We start from the raw sequence: 15,281 nt of genomic DNA, 5'->3' as shown, positions 1-15,281 counted from the left end.
ATTTTCTGCCTTCTTAGATTTCGGAAAGTTTCAGCCATCACAAGGACTCCATCATAAGTCAGAGCAGAGGTGTACTAACCAAATGAAAGTGATTACAATGGTAAATATTAGCACTAGGAATAGTCTGGGGGCTATGTGGGCTTACAGCATAAAGCACCATCCTGTCTGGAGGACATTAAATCACTGATAATTAATTGACTCTGGCTTTAGAAATTTCTATTCTTGCTTGAATATAACTGTATACCAAATCTTATGATCCTAACTTAAAAAGGAGAAATACACTCTGAAAAATAGAAATTCTAATAAACAGTTTTCCATGGGTTGGGAGAAGCAAGACCTGTAGGTGAGGTCTTTCCATTGTGTCCAAGTATAAACAGCTAAAGTACAAAAAGAAGCTAGTGCAGTGTTGTCACGATCTGCCCTGTAGTCTGCTGCTGGGTTTGAGCTGCAGGAGGGCTGGGCTGTCTGACACTTTACTCCTCCAAAATGCCTAGTAGGTATTCTTGAAATTTAATATATGTTTATTGACTTGAAGTGTATATTTTTGTTCAGTCTCCCAGAAGAATGAGTGGGATTGTTTATTGTTTTTCAGAAATAAGATGCCAGAAATAACATCCAGTTATTCAGCAAATGCATATGCCCAGTCACTGTGCTAAATAGGAATGAGTATTGTTATATGCAATGAGTGTACTCAGGAAGGTTAAGTCATTTCTTTAAATTTCCAATATAATGTTGGTTCAAGGTGAAGAAATGAAATATAGACCATTTGCTTTCTGGTGATCACTCCATGTGTCTCTTTGGGACGAGTGAGTCCCCAGGAAAAGGTTACTAAGGTTAGGAGAGAAAGTGAGGAAAGACTGAAATGAAAATGTAATTTGTTTAAGCTGAAAATAGAAAGGACAGGGGATCAATTTTGGTAGAGTTGGATTAGAGAATTACTAAGCACAAGGAAAACAGAGCACAATTTTCTTAAAGCGTGGCACAGCATTGACTACTAATCATGACAAAAACTACATTTTCTCTTTCAGGAATTTCATATGGTAAATTCCATATGATTAACACATTCTATGCCTGAGTGAGTGATAACTTTGTGCTATGGAAAGTGAAGGATGATCTTCTTGATTTTCTACTTGCAAATAAAGAAAATCATTTGAAATTTCAATTGTAGAAAGTAAACTTAGGCAACATGACCACTAAGCATAGCAGCCAGCATTCCAGGGAAGAGAAAAACTAAAACGTAGATAAAACAAAGAATATAAATTCTAACAAAGAATCTGTCAATAGTAGTGGACCTAATTAAAATTAATTAAATGTATTCATAAGAGCCATGTAAATAAGGAGCTTTGCTATAAGGAGCATTCCTACAGGGTATGATAAAACAGGCTTAAAGACAGGCATGCCTCCCTCACAACTAGGATGGGGTCTAAATGAAATTAAGGTGGTTAAGCAAGATGCTTCACCAAAAATGAATATACCTCCTCCCCTGCCTGAACCAACTCATCTTTGAGTAAAGAAAGCCACCAAATCATTTTTTCATAAGGCAAGAAAATAGAAACAAAAAATAAAATGAAACTTTCTAAAGACAAAAGGTGAGAGAAAAAATGCAATGCTAGTATTTCAGGAGCAAGGAGAAAAAAAGGAATATATTGTTACTTTTTCAATGGGAAGAAAGAAGCTGAGAAGAGATGGCACCAAAAAGCAAATACACTTGCTATGTTTTTAAAACTCCATCCATTTTTATGAAATAAGTGAACCTGAAAAAGAACAGGTACCACACAGAGTGGTGCAGAGCAAAGGAGATATTCAGCCAGAGCAGCAAAGGCCTGGAATTTGACATGTCATGGAGCTGACAGACAAGAAGAAACAGTAGTTGTAATTGGTTTTACCTTTTCAAAGGACCTAATTCTTTTCCATGTGTCTTATTGTGCTACAGACCAGGAAAACACATTTATGGGCACACAACTTCTAGATGGCATATAGAAAATTCTTATTCAACAAAGGTATCAAGAATATACTTCGGGGAAAAGATCATCTCTTCAATAAATGGTGCTGGGAAAACTGGATATACATATATAAATGAGTGGAACTAGACCTGTACCTTTCACCATACACCAAAATCAACTTAAAATGGATTAAAGATTTAAATATAAGACCTTAAAGTATAAAACTCCTAAAAGAAAACACAGAGGAAACACTTTGAGATGTAGGACTCGGCAAAGACTTTGCAAATAAGACCTCAGAAACACAGGCAACAAAAGAAAAAATAAACAAATGGGATTATATCAAACCAAAAAGCTTCTGCACAGCAAAGGAAACAATCAACAAAGTGAAAAGATAACATGCAGAATGGGAGAAATTATTTTCAAACTATGGAAATGACAAGGGATTAATATCTAGAATATACAAGGAACTCAAACAACAGTGAAAAAACAAGTAGTGTGATCAAAAAAATGGACAAAGGAGCTGAATAGGCATTTCTCAAAGGAAGATATACAAATGGCCTACAGACACATGAAAAAATACTCAACATCACTCAGCATTAAGGAAATGCAAATCAAAACCACATTGAGATATCATCTTACTCCAGTTAGACTGGCGGTTACCAAAAAGACAGAGAATAAAAAGTGTTGGCAAGGATGCAGCAAAGGAAAAACCTTCCTACACCGTTGGTGGGACTGTAAATTGGTGCAGCCTTTATGGAAAGTGGTAAGGAGTTTCCTGAAATGATTACAGGTGGAACTGCCATACGATCCAACAATTCCCGGGCTGAGTGTATACCCTAAGGAATGGAAATCATCATGTCGAAGGGATACCTGCACTCCCATGTTTATTGCAGCTCTATTTACAATAGGCAAGAGATGGAAACAATCTAACTGTCCATCAACAGACAACTGGGTAAAAAAGATGTGGTGTATATACATAATAGAATATTATTCTGCCATAAAAAAATGGAATTCTGCCATTTGCAGCAACATGGATGAGCTTGGAGAAAGTTATGTTAAGTAAAATAAACCAGGCACAGAAAGAGAAATACCATATGTCCTCACTCATAAGTGGGAGTTAAAAAAATAAACAAATAAATAAAAAAGAAAAAGAAAGATACAACGATCACAATAATACACTGAACTTTCAAAAGGAGAGAACAGAACTGAGTTTACTAGAGGTGGGAAAGGGGGAGAAAGGGTTAGGGAGCAATTGGTAAAGGATCACAAAGAAAGATTATGTTTTGTAATGATGAATACATTAATTATCCTAATTTGACCATCATATATTGTATATGAGTATTGATACTTAATTCTGTACCCCACAAATATGTATAATCAATTATGTTTCAATAAAATAAATTAACATTTCATTTTGGGGTAGGGTAAATAGTGGCCTGGCGTTCTTTATTGATCTGCTCAGTGATCAAAATGGTGGAATGAGTTCTGTTTACCAAGGTTTGTAGATAACAAGACAGAGATGGGCAGAATCACAGAGCAGTGGAAAGATGATGGGCTTTGAAAAGAAAGAACTGCGATGAATTCTAATTCTGCTATTTATAGGTTTATGGTAATGTGGAGCACATTCTTTGGCGATGGAACACAAAACAGAGCAAAACCAAATAAAACAAGATAATAAAGACTATCTCTAGTGGTCAGTGTGAGGATGAAATTTCATATCATATCTAAGAGTTCTTTGAAAAATGTGCTAGACCCTGGCTAGCAATCGTGAGGACTACAAGGATGAGTCATAGATGGTTACTCCTCCAAATGAGTTACAGGAGTGAAATAATAAGTGTGCAAATAATTATGTTAAACACTTGCTGAGCATTAACAATCAAATATTATGGAGAGGACAAAGGAGAAAGGGATCATATTTACTGGGGGAAAGAGAAAAGGTTTCACAGAGACTGTGGAAGTTGAGATAAATTCTTGGAAGATGGTTGAATTTGGACAGGTGGAAATCAAGGTGAAGACTGCTGAGGCGGAAGCAAATGCACTGATAAGGAGTGAGAAATTAGAGGGCAGTTTAATTTGGCTGGAGCATCAAGAAAAGGATCAGAAGCCCATGCAATTGGAAGGACTTGTTTGGCCTGTATTGTGGAAGACCTTTATTCCAGAAGAATTTTTTTTTTTTTTTTTTAAAGCAGGGAAGTAACAAGATCAGAAATCCTGATTTAATCTTGGTTCAAATACTAACAATTGAAGTAGAATTTAATTAGCAGCAATCAATCCTCACTATTTGTGGATTCTGTATTTTTAAATTTGGCTACTTGCTAATATTTATTTGTCACCCCTAAGTCAATACTCAAGGCACCTTTGTGGTCATTTATGGACATGTATAGAGTGGTGAAGTATTTGAGTCACATAACACACAAGGTCCCATCTGCGGTTGAACAAGGAAACACTTTGTTGTCTTGTTTCTGCTCTCATACTATAAACAAGCGTCTCTTCTTTGGTCTATTTAGTGCCATGTTTTCTGCAGTTTTGTGCTTTTTGCTGATGATTTCACTGTTTAAAATGGTCCAAGAGTGTAGTGCTGAAGTGCTGTCTAGTGTTCCTAAGTGCAAAGAGGCTGTGATGTGCCTTATGGCGAAAATAGACACATTAAATAAGCTTTTCTCAGGCATGAGTTATAGTGCTGTTGGCCATGAGTTCAATGTTAATGAATCAACAATATATTAAATAAGTTTTTTTAAAACAGAAACACACATAAAACAAGGTTATGTATTGATTTGCTGACAAAAAGAGGCCTGCAGAACCTAACCCTGTATTTTCCTTAAAATAATGGTTCAGTATAAGCTCCTTCAGTATTTGAAGGGACTTTATAGAATATAACTACTGTGAATAATGAGAATTGACTGTATATATTTATTAAATGACTACAAGTGCACAGAATCATGCCAAGAGCAGTGAAAGATTAGATAATTATATATATATATATATATATGTAATTTAATTATAATATAATATATATATATATTTTAAGAATTTGGCCTGTTTTATTATAATGTGTCATAAATCTGTGTTTATCAAAGCACCGTAAAATTGGCTTAAATCTAAATAGATACATCAATGAAGCAGAATTATCACAAATAAATCCTGTAAAGAATTATATTTTTTTATATATACAAAGTAGCATAGACAAGTCTAGATGGAGGTTATCAAATAGAAGACATTCTATTCTGGGTATTTCATGAACCTGGTCCCTGACTTAGGGACATATCCATTTAATATCTTGCATGTATTCATCTATAAAATCAGAGGGTTGTACTACAGTGCTGGCACATAGTGGACACAATAAACGCTCTATTTTGAAATTCCATGATTCTATAGAACAGTGAAGACAGTATGGCTAGCTAGCCAAATTCCAATATTACAGGAGGGTAATTGACACGGTCAGTATGAAATGTTTTATAATTAGAAAAGGAAGATCTGAGACCCTCTACCCCTACATCTTAATTTTTCTAGGCTTTGATTTCTAAATTATAGATTAAAACTTTCTACTGGAATACTCTGTCAGTGAGAGATTTGCAGATGTTGACGATGATTATGCCTTAGAATGGAGGAGCTCAAAACCACTGAGTTGGAATTTAAGAAACATATGCCCTTATTTACATGATGTCTAAGAAAGTCATCCATCTTTTCAGGTAAAAAACAATGTGCTTATAGTCAGGAATTTGCCAGCTTCCTTTGCAAATACTAACAATATACTTCTGCAATATCTGTCAGAAAAAATCAAACAACCTGACATTTTACTGTTAATTTGAGAGGGAAATTTTTCAGAAGCTTGTACATTTTACCTTTCTACCAATTTCCTAACTTACCTACTCATTATAAATCACTTTGAAAATACAGTTTTTGTCTGGGTAGAAAAGTTACTGATGACTGTTCACATCTGAAATATTTAGCTAACAAAATTTTTAAAAGAATGCACAATTTCTCCAAGGAAATTCATATGCAAAATAATAATAATAGTAAACTGCTTGAGGTTATGTCGAGCAACTCTACTCTTAAGGATAGAAATTTAGAAACTGTTAAGTGCTTGTGCAGTGTAGTTAATAGTGACAAAATGCTTCCTTCCTGTACCATGCTATATCTGACAAAATGTTGCTGGAGGAACTACATAATAAACTTTCTATTTTAAATTAAAAAAAAATACTAATATTACATTAGATAAAAACAAATAAATACCTTTGGAGGAGTCTCAGATCCTGGATACTCTCTCTGATCTAGTTTCTTCCAGCGATCCATTAGTTTGGTTACCATAGGTGTATTAAAATCTACCAACTGGAATCCTGTAACATTGGCTCCGCCATGTATAAACCTCTCAAGAGAAATATCCTTGAATCCCTATAAATATCAATATGACAGTTTGTTAAATTCAGTTCGTTATTACACATTTCAGCTCTTCAGTAGCAACGTAAATTAATGACCAATATGGACCTCCGAATAGACTTCTAAATAAAGCAATAATTAGAAAGAGTTGAAAAATCTAATTATGTCAATTTAGCTGTTAAATTCTGTCATTCAAAAATGGGAAAAAGATATAAATGTTTTCAGTTCAGTTCAACTCAAACATTTCTCGAATGCATCTCTGAGTGCATTTTATAAAGTATGGAGAAGGATACAGGAGATGAATCTGAGCGTCAAAAAGTCTCCCGTTGAGGACATAATTGCCCTCTGATATAGATACGTACAAATGTGTATTATATGAAGGTAACAGCAGGGTATTACGGTACTCTGGGTCTGTGATGGGTGAGACCATTTTAAAGCTTTTGGTTGAATTACAAAGTGCTCTAATATGAAGGTAACAGCAGGGTATTACGGTACTCTGGGTCTGTGATGGGTGAGACCATTTTAAAGCTTTTGGTTGAATTACAAAGTGCTCTAAAAGCAGACAGGGCAGCTAATTTGAGGCAGAAAGGGTAAAAGCTTTGTTTACATCAGTCACTACAGCCCTCCGAGTCCTGGAAAATGGTAGTCCAAGAGGAGAGAGCAAGACACATCACTCATGGACTCCTGTGTGGTAGGAAAAAAGATGGTAAAGCAGACAGGGCAGCTAATTTGAGGCAGAAAGGGTAAAAGCTTTGTTTACATCAGTCACTGCAGCCCTCCGAGTCCTGGAAAATGGTAGTCCAAGAGGAGAGAGCAAGACACATCACTCATGGACTCCTGTGTGGTAGGAAAAAAGATGGTGCCCACCAGGTGGAGTGAAGAAGCTGGGAGAGAAGGGTATCATCTCTTTTGGCCTAGAGGCAGTTATCTGGGTTTCAAAAATTCTTGAAAGTTATTTATTTTCTTTCTCTCTGTCTGTCTGTCTATCTATCTATCTATTTATACATCTGTCTATTTTTGTTTTATATCTGGCCCCTTTACTTCCCCACTAAGTACTTAAGGTGCCTTACAAAAATACATACTTAATACAAAGTGTAAAACAAATAAACAATTGCAAGAAGAGGGCCAAAAGCATATCAGGAAGTGAATTAATAAAAATCAAAGGTATTAGCTCAGAGGAAAATTAAACTGCACATACACATATATGAGTTTGTGGCATCTGTAATTGCTTTCTTTTTGTTTTCTCTTAATATTTACTAAAGATTCTTTTGTACATGTGAGTATGTTTCAATTCTGTCAAGAGAACTAAGGGAAATTGTTTTGTCTACTTTTTTGGTGGTAGTAAAATATGCAGCAGTAACTCTACAGTTACAGTAGGAGTCAGTGAACACCTGGGTTACAGCTCCTCCTGAATGTGTCTTGGCCGTGACTTTGGAACTGTCTAGTTTTTGTTTGTTTCTTTGTTTTCGATAATGAAGGAGATTGTCTTCCTGGCTAGTACTCATATATGCACATTGCTGTTTGGTTATCTAAGAAAAAACAGACCCGTCTATTGGCAACTAAGCAAAATTGCTGTTGAGAGGCCTGGGTATGGGAACTAATAGCTAATATTGAAGCTGGACTAATTATGTGCCAGACTCTATGCTAAGCACATTACACAGATTATCAATCTAGCTTAGTTTTCACAACAAGGTTATGAGATATATCCAATATTAGCCTTGTCTTACAGATAAGAAAACTGATGATCAGTGTGGTGAAATGAAACTATTCAACGTCATCCTACAAATATATAGTAGAGACAAGATTCCAACCAAACAAATCCACTTTGAGTTTGCCTTTTTTTTACCTTATGTTCCTGCATATTCTTACACAAAGGTTTGTGCTTTTAATTTTATTAATTACCATAGTGTCCTTAGGAGAGGCAAGGTGACACTGTATAAAAAAGCCCAGGCTTTGAAGCCCATTTCTGTCACTTGCTAACCTTAGGTTTTCCATATACAAAATGAAAATGATAATGGTAAATTATCTAGCATATCTGGTTTGAACTCAGTAAATGATAGCTATTATTAATTAATTCACTCAAAAAATATTTACTTCACGCCTACTATGTGCCAGCTAATTTGACAGCTCATCAGTAACATTCTCATTTCATTGATAAAGAAACTAGACACCAGAAAGCAAATCTGTTTTTTTCCCATTTCAGGGAAAACCACTGTCCATCAGTCTCTAGCTACTAAAATGACAGTTGAACGTTTGTTTACTTCTACCAGAGTATAGGGCAGACCCAAAGGCAGGCAAATAATTTCAGTGTTTTCCAAAAGCTGCAGTAGTTCAACTATTGCATTAGTTGCTAATTGAGGACATTACTATTTTCTTTCAGCTGTGGCTGAAATAGGTCTGCCAAGCCTTCTTTCATAGCATTATCCACAGCTGCAAGACGCACAGGCAATGCTGCAGCCTTCAAAAAAATCATCTGATGTGAAGTCTTTGCTGATAAATAATAGTCCACATTTCTCTGATTCCATCCTGTTGCTACACTGAAGGTAAAGGAAAAAATTGCACGTGTGATTATAAACCCCTTTCAGTTATGATTTGAATGAATGGTGGGTGGTTCAGTTAATTTTAGCAATTTCCGTTTGAATGCAGGTAATGTTTTTCCTTTCATATGTTTTCTTACATTTTATATAGAAAATTGATAAAATCTAGACTATGAACAGTTTCCTTGGAAACAGTTATTTTGGTGGCCATTTAGATTTCAGTTTTTATCCAGAGGATATTGTGGAACTGAAAGTTCTAGGGTCAAATTGTAATAAAATTGGTTACTCCAGTCACAGGGAAATCAGTGGTTGAGTAACCGAGTAAATACTGTCCCCGAGGGTAGGGGGACATCAAAGGATAGGCTTTCTATTTGTCGAAATGGGCTGCTGTGCTGTTTGTATTTCACAATGGTTTCCCATGTCCCCCAATTTGCTTCCAAATTGGTTTGCTTTTTAATTTCCATTTGCAGTTCATACATCTTCTGGGGAAAAGGAAATGTTTAAAATTATAGGCATCAGATATCCTGATGGCTGTTTATATAAATCTATAGGTCCATCACATCATCAATGTTTAATAAATGTTCATCCTTTAAGTTGTATCTAGGTCAGATAACATTTCTGCTGTGTTTTGCATTCGGGTTCATAGGTTGACTAAATTATATATAGATAGCTCTAGTGCAGTTAATGAAGGAACATCAAATGGAATGGAGAAAATTTCTCTTTACCATCTTTTAAAACTAGTTTGTTAACAAATTATCTTAAAGTATGCACTTTTGATGCACATGTAGATAGAAAGTGGAGTCAGACATGGTCAATGCAGAAAAGTTGAAAAACACAGAAAGCACAAAGGAAAAAGTAAAACAATGTCACCAAATTGGTGGAATCTTAACTGGGGTCATTGCACTTGAATAAAAATGTGCTAGACTGCAAATTCTGGGAACTTTGTCTAGTCTGCATTCTTAAACTGACCAGACACCTAAATGTAGACAAGACACTTTGCTCTCTGCATCTTAATTTCTTTCCTTCTGAACAAGGCCAAATGGTGTGTGTGTGTGTGTGTGTGTGTGTGTGTGTGTGTGTGTGTGTGTGTGTGTGTGTGTGTGTGTGTGTGTGTGTGTGTGTGTGTGTGTGTGTGTGTGTGTGTTGTGGCAGGGGATAGGAAAAGAATAGATTCAGTTAATCTTTAATTATATACCCTGCACATTTTATAATTTTATACTTCCTTATGATAGAACCAGGGGTTTTTCTGTATGTACACTGAATATATCTTAGAAAATTAAAAACATAAATGAGAGCCAGATTCTAAGAACTCGCCTTGCAGGTGGAAGAAACGTCAACAGCTCCTTGGTGCAGTTGGTGGCCATATTTAAGTGATCTGACTGCTGGAGGTGGAGTGAATATAAACACAGAGCAATGGGTCTAAGGCCAGATCCCCCTTAAGGGTGGTATGGGAAATGCTTAAATCAATGGTCACTCTATGGCATTATTGCCACTTGTGTGGCATTATTTCCTATATAAGTTATTTATTTATTTGTGAATTGATTTATTCTATGTCATCAGATAGGCCAGAGCTTCAAATCTGCCTTTGTGACTTAGGATCTGAGTGATCTTAGCAACCTCATCTTCCAGTCGACAAAATAAGCATAGTTATTTTTAAGGACTAATTAAAACAATTATAGTAACATAAACAAAAATAATAACATAAGCTGAGTGCTAGAGGATTAGCAGAAGTTCAACAGATAAAGAGTCAGTACAAGGACTCTTTTTATAAGGTGAGCAAAGACATTGTTGCTGCTTTCAATGAGTTTGCAGTGTGCTAATGCCTTATTTGAAGCTGTGCCACAGGATGCTGGACAGTGCCTGGTAAATAGGAGGCGTAAAATAATGATTTGATGAATGAAAACAACGAATGAACTGATCAGGATGATTTGCGAACCCAGGAGAGGGGTTATCAGAGTGGGTATTTAAGGATGGCTTTCTAGAAGTGACTGTGACCATTAATTAGAACTGGTTGGGGTAAATGCCTCCTGCTGGAGACAACAGCCTAACTAAAGCTGCAAAGAGAAAAGCAGCATTAGGTGTCTGGGAACCACAGTAATTTGTTTTGGAGAAGGGTCATATAGGCTGGAGTGGGAAAGAGACTCTGGGGTTAAGTAGGAGTAAAATCTTAAATGGCTCTGTGCATTAAGTGAAATACTGTAAATACTTTATCCCAAAGGATTTAAGTTGAGCAGTGCTTAGCTTTAGAATGCTTACTCTGGTAGAAGATGGTAAAAAACTGGGGCACTGACTCAGAATTGGGATGGTATGTCATTTTGAGAGAAATGCCAGCTCTGTGGAGAGGTGAGACACATATTAGCAGGTAGGACTGGGAAACCTTCAGGGGATCAAATCATGAAGGGTCTGATGTCTTTTCTTGTATTTGCAGCCTGGGGCCAATGAAAAACTTTAAGCAGGGAGGTGATATAATCATACCTGTTTTAAAAAATAACTGGCAGCACAGTGATGGAAGAACATGAAAAGGAAAGTTCTAGGGGCAAAGTAGGGAAGCAATTTTCTTACTTAAATCTATGAAAAACAGACTACTATGAACCAACAGACAGATAAGGTTATCCTGCCTCTAAATCTCTCAGAAATTTCTAGAACATGGCTTTATCTATTGAGATACCATATGCTTTCTTCGGTACCTCTAGATGATTGGGTGTGTCTAAATAAAATACATATACTCACATACAAATCACATACAGGAAACAGACACAAAAAAGAGATTTCAGTAATCTTCCATATCTTGTAAGTTTTACTCATCCTTAATATGCAATTGGACAGTGGCAGTGATAATCAGAAAAATTTTAAGAATTAGGGAGAGGCACACCCATTCGTTTGGGTATCAGGCACAGCTCATGCTATTCAGATGGCGTTAACCCCCTGTGGGACCTCTTGGACTCTCAGTAGGGTCAGGCTTTTTAATAAGGGAAGGGATTCTCACTTTTTTGGGCCTGGCTGGAGGTGAGATGGAAGCACACCACAGTATCTGCAAAGGCTAAAGATCAGTGGGACATGGAAAACATTAGTCTATTCTCATTTCATCGGGATAGAATGATGCATGAGATTGAATGGTAGTTAATTGAGGAAGATAAATTCAACTTACAGACAATGACAAGACAATTTTAAATAATACCAAAGAGCATTCACAACCTATTTGCATCCTTACTCATAAAGAAATTGAGTATTATTTTATTTAAATACATGGAATCTGCCTTTTGTATTTCAGCCAAAGAATTTAATGACCATTAGGAAGTCAATATTTCTGTGACATTCCTTACTTTGTTTCTTGGTTTAGAGGATTATTATTTTCAAGAAGTACAAATAACACCTGTATTTAAACTCAGCTTCTCCAGGGAGTAACCTTGTTTCAGTAAGGGAAATCCTTGACTTTTACTCTAATGCATGCTTATAAATTCATGATACAATTTAATGAATCACATAATGATGTCTGGCTATTTTCATTGTTCTCTTTTTGGTAAATATGGGAAGGACTTCATACTTTATGCTTTGTTTCAATATTGTGATTACAGAATATTTTAAATCTTTTAAAATACTTGTAGCCACCCAGTAACCACTAAGTATTGTTATTTTAGAAGGCAGTTTTTACTAATTCTGTTAAATCAACCTTGATGAGTTGGTTAAGTAGCAGTTCCCCATTAACTGTAAATTGTAGTCATAATTATAAATGGAATTATTTTCTTAATTTAGTTTTTTGAATGTTTGTTGCTAGTACATAGAAATACAATAAATTTTTGTATAGTGAACTTGTATCCTACAACCCTGCCGAACTCATTTATTAATTCCGTGATTTTTTTTGATTCCTTAATATTTTTTATATACAAAATCTTCTTCTTTCTCAATCTGGATATCATTTATTTATTTTTCTTGCCTAATTTCTTTTGCAAGAACTTTCAGTACAATGTTCAATAGAAGTGATGAGAAGGGACATCCTTATTGTGTTACTTAACTTAGGCTAAAATCATTCAGTCTTTAAATATTAAAGATAACATTAATATAATTTTTTACTTTGATTCTGGATTGACTTCACAGTTGGGAATCCTATGCACCTAGCTCTCAAGAAATAGCTGTTAACAAGCTCAGTGAAACAAAAAACACTCTGGTGTTATAAGTAATAGTCCTTTAGAGATAAATCAATAAGTCAACGGAAGCCATATTAATACACTATATTATCATGTAGAAATATGCAAGTCACTGGCCTAATCAGATGTTACAAAGATATCAACAACATATGATAAAAATTTATTATTTTTAGTGAAAGCAATGATTCTATTCTGTACAAAAAGCAAAATTGTTTTTCTGTTTCACTATGTTGGTACTTTAGATTACTTAAAAGCCGGAAGCCAGCTGGAGATGGTGGGGCGAGAAGACGAGCGCAGGATTAGAAAAGAGACAAGAGACAAAAGATGGGGTCAGGAGGACAAACAGTCTCGAAGAACTGCTGCGCTTTATTCAACAGACATTTCCCTTTATATACTTTTCTAAGTGCATGTCTAAACAAAGGAATACAAGTTCTGTGTAAGCAACAGGATGTGTGGGTTTACAGGAATAGCACACACTCCCAAGTTCTCAGGAATGCTCCCAGGTCAAAAGTTTAAACTTCCTCAAAACATTTCCTGCTGTTCTCAAAACATTTCTTTTTGATCTCATGTGAAGCTTTGTCAGCTGAATACAGATGGACGAGAGCTGTGTCCCCAAGGGGACCCCTGCTTTCAGGGCAGCTCCCAACACTTAAACATGCTGCCAACTACTAGGGCTGTTTGTGACAGGTTGTGATACCCATTAGAGTACTATAAATATTAGTTCTTTCCATTTTTTATTGGCTTATTTATTTTAGTCTTCAGTGTCAGTAATTCATTTTTGGAATAATAGTCTATAATATATTGATTTTTTTCCCTGAATTTTATTGTTTGGAGAGAATAAATGTCAAAATCTTCTATTTACTATAAAATAAATTAATTAGAATCTCATTGTACAATGTCATTATGAATACAGACATCCCATAACCCTAAGATCTTTTCTCTTATAGTGATTAATACCAGAATATATTTGCTTTAAGATTTATATTTTTATTAAAAACAAAACACCCACAGACTATGAGTCTACTAAAAGCAACAAAAAAGACAAGTCAAAATCTTCCAATATTTACATAACCCATTAAGTTAAAAAATTACGTTTTATTCAAAAAGCACAATTCAATAATGGTTCAGAGTATATTGCCGAACTTTATTATCTTGATTCCACAGCAAAACCCAGTTCACTAAAGACTGAAAATTCCTGTCTTGAAGTGTGATGGTCCACTTGCCCATGGAAAGAGTGGGTAGATCTGAATCTCTTTTGAATCCTTTAGTTCTTGCTTCAAGCATAAGATACTCATCAAAGAAATGTGTGGTGGGAATAGATAGAAAAAGGAGATGACATTGGGGACCTAACCCTTAGGGCATATGGTAAGTACTCTAATAAAGTGGGAGAGATGGCTTTTTCCATAGTCAGTTCCCCCTCACGTTGCAAAGTTAACAAGAAATAGTGAGCCTTGCCAAGGAATTTAAAAGGACTTGTCTCAGGCCTTCAAGGATTTCATAAAAATCCACTTATCTTGTTCACTGGCCATCCATATATTATATGTGAAAAGTTGACAAAATTAAAAAAAATGTATTATTCTCATTGAGAAGACTACATATAGCCATTATATCCTATCATTCTTAAAATAGAAGAACATAGGTCATTATTTTAGAACATTCTTGTAAGACCCAAGTATTGGCAATCTTTTCCATAGAGTGACATTTATCATTTAGACAGAGAAAAAGCCATTATTTAATTTGACAAGTGATGTCATAGCAAAGTAAACATTATAATTTTAAAGGTCTCTTTGGCAGTTACAAAGCTGATCTGCATAAAAATACATTGACTTCTACATTAGAAATATAACGATCACTGTAATAAGATACCCTATGTGTTTTAAAAAGCTCAGTAAATAATGTAGTCTAACCATTTATCAAAAGCATTATACTAAGGCACTGTTAAAATCTTGAATGCTTGAGCAATTCTTATTAAAGGTAGAAAATAAAAAATTCTTACCAAGTTTGCAATGATATAATGGTAGCCTTTAACATGCTTCCCAACACTTACAATCTGTGAAGATATAAGAAAATAAAAGGAAATTAATTCATCTCTACCAAAAGATTATTTTTTAAAAATATTATTATTATTATCATTAATAATAATAATAATAACAAAATAAAAGGAAATTAATTCATCTCTACCAAAAGATTATTTTTTAAAAATATTATTATTATCATTAATAATAATAATAATAATAAAATAGTGGCTGGCCAGTACAGGAATAGAACCTTAGACCTTG

General features: G+C 35.0%; 1 protein-coding gene across 1 annotated transcript in view; it reads right to left on the bottom strand.

Annotated features, from left to right (window-relative positions):
* The window catches only part of LOC103606234 (glutamate receptor 4), a 116,792-nt gene that overhangs the window by 77,940 nt on the left and 23,571 nt on the right, over nt 1-15,281 (bottom strand). Inside the window, exons 2-4 of the mRNA XM_008590828.1 lie at nt 14,999-15,052; nt 6,177-6,335; nt 3-74 (exon numbers count right to left, since the gene is read on the bottom strand). Coding sequence (XP_008589050.1) covers nt 3-74; nt 6,177-6,335; nt 14,999-15,052 — 285 coding nt within the window. The remainder of the gene's footprint in view (nt 1-2; nt 75-6,176; nt 6,336-14,998; nt 15,053-15,281) is intronic.

Source organism: Galeopterus variegatus, unplaced genomic scaffold (assembly GCF_000696425.1).
Source record: "Galeopterus variegatus unplaced genomic scaffold, G_variegatus-3.0.2 Scaffold6399, whole genome shotgun sequence".
Lineage (NCBI taxonomy): Eukaryota > Metazoa > Chordata > Mammalia > Dermoptera > Cynocephalidae > Galeopterus > Galeopterus variegatus.
The sequence above is the reverse complement of the archived record's forward strand: the minus strand, read 5'-3'. Positions and strand labels throughout refer to the sequence as shown.